Raw genomic sequence first — 6,039 nt, 5'->3', positions numbered from 1 at the left:
CTTTTCATCAAATAATTATTTTTTAAATATATATTTTTGTTATACCTAAAGGGGGTCCTAAAATTCAAAATCATTGGTAGGACCATCTTAAAATAATTTCAATATGTTAGCTTTGTAGACCCGGCTTAGACTCTTAACAAAAGGCAATGTTCCCGCATTCACCATGACCGCATTCATGGTAAACAGTTCATATGACGTCTCAATCGTAAATGATCTTTTAAGTCCAGCACGTTATACGCTATGAAAGTGACACGCCATTTTCTAGGAAGTAGCCTTGTCGTTTTTTAAAACTTTTGTTGGCTTTTTGAATGTTCTTCAACTTGCAAAAAAACATAGCGTAATGGTCTTCATCACAACAAAAAAACTTAATAAATGGCATCTGGCAGAAAGTAAATTCATCCACAAATATAATTTGATATCTTAAATGACCGCGTTTTCACGAATTTGATGATAGATTTGTCAAGCCGAATTCAAAAAAAGATTAGGGGACTGACCCTGGAAGTATGACGTCACGCCGCGTCACGTTCACAGCGTCTAACGAGGATGTAAAAGTTATCGGATTGAATCCTGGGCCATCATCACATCCATGCTGTAGTAACCAGCTATGTTTGTCCTCAGTTCTTACAGGGGCTCTATCTACAATATATTATGTCAGAGTTCGGCCAACACATGCCCTCTTGGTAACACAACACTTTGTTGTTTATGATACTCTGTGGCTGAGGGAGGGAAAAGGGCATTTCCACCAATCCGCTGCAGTATAATAGGGAGGGAAAAGGGAATTTCCACCAATCCGCTGCAGTATAATAGGGAGGGAAAAGGGCATTTGCACCAATCCGCTGCAGTATAATAGGGAGGGAAAAGGGCATTTCCACCAATCCACTGCAGTACAATAGGGAGGGAAAAGGGCATTTCCACCAATCCACTGCAGTATAATAGGGAGGGAAAAGGGAATTTCCACCAATCCGCTGCAGTATAATAGGGAGGGAAAAGGGCATTTCCACCAATCCACTGCAGTATAATAGGGAGGGAAAAGGGCATTTCCACCAATCCGCTGCAGTATAATAGGGAGGGAAAAGGGCATTTCCACCAATCCGCTGCAGTATAATAGGGAGGGAAAAGGGCATTTCCACCAATCCACTGCAGTACAATAGGGAGGGAAAAGGGCATTTCCACCAATCCACTGCAGTATAATAGGGAGGGAAAAGGGAATTTCCACCAATCCGCTGCAGTATAATAGGGAGGGAAAAGGGCATTTCCACCAATCCACTGCAGTATAATAGGGAGGGAAAAGGGCATTTCCACCAATCCGCTGCAGTATAATAGGGAGGGAAAAGGGCATTTCCACCAATCCGCTGCAGTATAATAGGGAGGGAAAAGGGCATTTCCACCAATCCACTGCAGTATAATAGGGCTCTTTGGTGGTAAACACCTGGGAACTGAAACAACTGTGGAACATTGATGATGATAGCGGGACGTATTGGTCGGGAAAGTGGTTAAAGTTCACTCAGATTACAATTACTGATGATAAAGTCATCTGTAATGTATTTTCCTTTCTGTTTGATGATTATATATATATATATATATATATATATATATATATATATATATATAGTTTATTATCATATTTAGACCTAGAGGAGACCTGACAATGGGGGGGTCAAAGGATGGGGGGTCAAAGGATGGGGGGTCAAAGGATGGGGGGAGGCAAAGGGGGGGTCAAAGGATGGGGTGGGTCAAAGGATGGGGTGGGTCAAAGGATGGGTGGGTCAAAGGATGGGGGGGTCAAAGGATGGGGGGGTCAAAGGATGGGGGGTCAAAGGATGGGGGGGTCAAAGGATGAGGGGTCAAAGGATGGGGGGGTCAAAGGATGGGGGGGTCAAAGGATGGGGGTGTCAAAGGATGGGGGTGTCAAAGGATGGGGGGGTCAAAGGATGGGGGTCAAAGAATGGGGGGTCAAAGAATGGGGGGGGTCAAAGGATGGGGGGTTGATGTCAAAGGTTTCTCTCAATGTTCTCCCATTGGTCAGGAAGTCTTCCCATGATGCTCTGAGGTGTGGGCGGGACTGTCAGTCTCCTCTCTGCTTGCCACTATACGACGGCGATAGATAGCTAACACTGGACCCATGGTCCCACACATACGGTCCAAATGGGCATGTTCCGGAATAAAACTGAGTGCTGTAGTAGTTGGTACTGAACCTAAAGAGACCGTACCAACCAACGAGACAGTCAAAACTAAAATGTTAAGTACAAATCCGTGAAGGAACGGCTTCTTCATTCACAGCTCGGTAGGTTTATTCCCAGGACTGACGCTCTATATCGTTGTGTTCTGTGTCTTATTGGACCCACTTCACTGAGGCTCTTTTGTTTGTGTGTTTGTTTACTTGAGTTGGTTGTGAGTGTAGCTTGAGTTTGAGGTGTTGAGGAGCATGTTGCTCTTCCTGTTGTTGTTGTCCTCTCTACTGGTTGAGTTTGAGGAGGTGTTGAGGAGCATGTTGCTCTTCCTGTTGTTGTCGTCCTCTCTACTGGTTGAGTTTGAGGAGGTGTTGAGGAGCATGTTGCTCTTCCTGTTGTTGTCGTCCTCTCTACTGGTTGAGTTTGAGGGGGTGTTAAGCATGTTGCTCTTCCTTTGTATTTGTATTTATTATGGATCCCCATTGTTCCTGTGGCACTGTTGTTGTTGTCCTCTCTGCTGGCTGGTTGGCTGGCTGCTATGCTGGCGGTCAGGGTGCTATTGCTCGGTGAGGTGCTCTCTGGTCTCTCCATGACAGTGTTTGGAGGCTGGCTGGTTGGGCGAGGGGGCCTGGGACGGGTGCGTACCAGAGGGCAGGGTATGGGCAATTGGTACCCCCCCTGGCACCATCCCCTCTAACCCACCCGGGATCACCCCTGGAGCCATGCCCATCATGCCTGGCGGGTACCTAGGAAGAGGGATGTTAGAGGTCAGGGTCAAAGGTCATCTGTAGACAGACAGGCAATAGCAAAGCAGCCCAGAGCTGAAGATTCCTAAGCGTTGTGTGACTGAGTGATGAGGATGGGCATCAAAGTGGAAGACCTTTCTTCACCCAGAGACACACTTTAATATCTCTCTCTCTCTGGTCTATCTAATGGTAGAGGGGGTTGGTCTGTCTAATGGTAGAGGGGGTTGGTCTGTCTAATGGTAGAGGGGGTTGGTCTGTCTAATGGTAGAGGGGGTTGGTCTGTCTAATGGTAGAGGGGGTTGGACTGTCTAATGGTAGAGGGGGTTGGACTGTCTAATGGTAGAGGGGGTTGGACTGTCTAATGGTAGAGGGGGTTGGTCTGTCTAATGGTAGAGGGGGTTGGTCTGTCTAATGGTAGAAGGGGGTTGAGAACACTACCTTTGCTAGCGTATAAATATATGCAACAAGTGTGGACTTGTTGTCGCCTTATGCTCCACAGGGAGCAAAGAGGAGTAATAGTTGAATAGAGCCATGCGGAGGGAAGTAAATCTATCTATATCTATTTCTACGCTAAAGGGATGTTTTCAGAGAACAGAACAGAGGGCGATAACAACATTACAGTCCACAGCAAATAGGTAAGAAACAGGGAGGTTCTAGTCATAGAAATACAGTCTGTAGAGTGAATGGGGAGAACAGTTCTCTAGATTATATTTCTATGGTTGTTAGTATATCCAGGCCTGGCAGAACGAGGCTGGCCCGGATCATCACACAGTATTTACCTGAGTGCTAAAGGTATTACATTTTGTCTTGAGGAACACCGGTAGTTAGGGTGTGCAGAGGTTGGTTGGCTTGGCTGTGTGAGAGAAGCACACGGAGGTGGACAGACTGAGATCAGATCAACATCCAGGGAGGTCACATGGTGAAGGAGTAAGAGGTAACCTTCTATCAGGGCTCTCCAACCCTGTTACTAGACCCTGTTGCTACAGCTGTCCTGTTACTAGACCCTGTTACTAGACCCTGTTACTAGAGCTGTCCTGTTACTACAGCTGTCCTGTTACTAGACCCTGTTACTAGAGCTGTCCTTTTACTAGAGCTGTCCTGTTACTAGAGCTGTCCTGTTACTAGAGCTGTCTTGTTACTAGAGCTGTCCTGTTACTAGACCCTGTTACTACAGCTGTCCTGTTACTAGACCCTGTTACTATAGCTGTCCTGTTACTAGACCCTGTTACTAGACCCTGTTACTAGAGCTGTCCTGTTACTAGACCCTGTTACTAGACCCTGTTACTAGAGCTGTCCTGTTACTAGACCCTGTTACTAGACCCTGTTACTAGAGCTGTCCTGTTACTAGACCCTGTTACTAGAGCTGTCCTGTTACTAGACCCTGTTACTAGACCCTGTTACTACAGCTGTCCTGTTACTAGACCCTGTTACTAGACCCTGTTACTAGAACTGTCCTGTTACTAGAACTGTCCTGTTACTAGATCCTGTTACTAGACCCTGTTACTAGAGCTGTCCTGTTACTAGACCCTGTTACTAGACCCTGTTACTACAGCTGTCCTGTTACTAGACCCTGTTACTAGACCCTGTTACTAGAGCGGTCCTGTTACTAGACCCTGTTACTAGAGCTGTCCTGTTACTAGACCCTGTTACTAGAGCGGTCCTGTTACTAGACCCTGTTACTAGAGCTGTCCTGTTACTAGAGCTGTCCTGTTACTAGACCCTGTTACTAGACCCTGTTACTAGACCCTGTTACTAGACCCTGTTACTAGAGCTGTCCTGTTACTAGACCCTGTTACTACAGCTGTCCTGTTACTAGACCCTGTTACTAGAGCTTTCCTGTTACTAGACCCTGTTACTAGAGCTGTCCTGTTACTAGACCCTGTTACCAGACCCTGTTACTGGACCCTGTTACTAGAGCTGTCCTGTTACTAGAGCTGTCCTGTTACTAGACCCTGTTACTACAGCTGTCCTGTTACTACAGCTGTCCTTTTACTAGACCCTGTTACTACAGCTGTCCTGTTACTAAACCAACAGGACAGTAGCTCTCGAGGAACAGGGTTGGAGTTAAAACCTACAGGAGGGTTTCTCTCCAGGAACAGGGTTGCAGTTAAAACCTACAGGAGGGTATCTCTCCAGGAACAGGGCTGGAGTTAAAACCTACAGGAGGGTATCTCTCCAGGAACAGGGCTGGAGTTAAAACCTACAGGAGGGTATCTCTCCAGGAACAGGGCTGGAGTTAAAACCTACAGGAGGGTATCTCTCCAGGAACAGGGTTGGAGTTAAAACCTACAGGAGGGTATCTCTCCAGGAACAGGGTTGGAGTTAAAACCTACAGGAGGGTATCTCTCCAGGAACAGGGTTGGAGTTAAAACCTACAGGAGGGTATCTCTCCAGGAACAGGGCTGGAGTTAAAACCTACAGGAGGGTATCTCTCCAGGAACAGGGCTGGAGTTAAAACCTACAGGAGGGTTTCTACTATATTCTAGGAAAAACATAACATTGACATTTCTATTCATGTTTTTTTTTTTTTACTGACAGTTTCTTTATCTCAAACCGTCTTACTGTGCCTGTAAATGTCCATGAATTTCATAAATGTATCTGACTGCCGTATGGAACTAGTAAAGTAAAGTTATCCAGGACTATGAAAATAACTTCAGAAACCTATATGTCAAGTGGTGAAATTAGCAATAAAATAAAATGGTATGTGTGTGTGTGTGTGTAAGGGAGAATGCTGAAGCAAAACACACACACAGTAGATGTCACACTTGTCGCTGTGCTTCCTCAGCCTACCTGTAGGCGGTGCCATTGAGCTCTGGGTGGACACCTTGCTGGTCCATTACTGCCCATGGTCCTGTGGTCACAAAGAACTCCTTATTCACACAGTTTCTTAGGCTGTCAGGGATGCGGCCTGCGAGGGAGGGAGAGAGAGAGAGAGAAAGTGGGGAGATGGTGGGAGGAGAGGGAGATAGATTAAGAAACATGGAGAGAGAGAGAGGTAAAGACAGAGCGAGGTAAAGACCGATGGAGGGAGGAGAGGGAGATGGATTAAGAAACATGGAGAGAGAGAGGTAAAGACAGAGCGAGGTAAAGACCGATAGAGAGAGATAAAGACAGAGAAAGAG

General features: G+C 46.2%; 1 protein-coding gene across 2 annotated transcripts in view; it reads right to left on the bottom strand.

Moving 5' to 3' along the window:
• Positions 1-2,678: 2,678 nt before the first annotated feature.
• LOC145850536 (C-terminal-binding protein 2) overlaps positions 2,679-6,039 on the bottom strand; it is a 283,476-nt gene continuing 280,115 nt past the window's right edge. The window contains exons 8-10 of one of the 2 annotated variants that reach the window (XM_082978775.1): positions 5,708-5,825; positions 3,697-3,770; positions 2,827-2,917 (exon numbers count right to left, since the gene is read on the bottom strand). In XM_082978775.1, coding sequence (XP_082834901.1) covers positions 3,713-3,770; positions 5,708-5,825 — 176 coding nt within the window. In that variant the 3' untranslated portion in view covers positions 2,827-2,917; positions 3,697-3,712. Of the gene's footprint in view, positions 2,918-3,696; positions 3,771-5,707; positions 5,826-6,039 lie in introns of both variants that reach the window. The other variant, XM_082978774.1, reaches the window with a different exon arrangement.

Source organism: Salmo salar, chromosome 01 (genome assembly GCF_965601325.2).
Source record: "Salmo salar chromosome 01, fSalSal1, whole genome shotgun sequence".
In the NCBI taxonomy this organism is placed as follows: Eukaryota; Metazoa; Chordata; class Actinopteri; order Salmoniformes; family Salmonidae; genus Salmo; species Salmo salar.
This window is presented reverse-complemented; position numbering and strand designations above follow the sequence as displayed.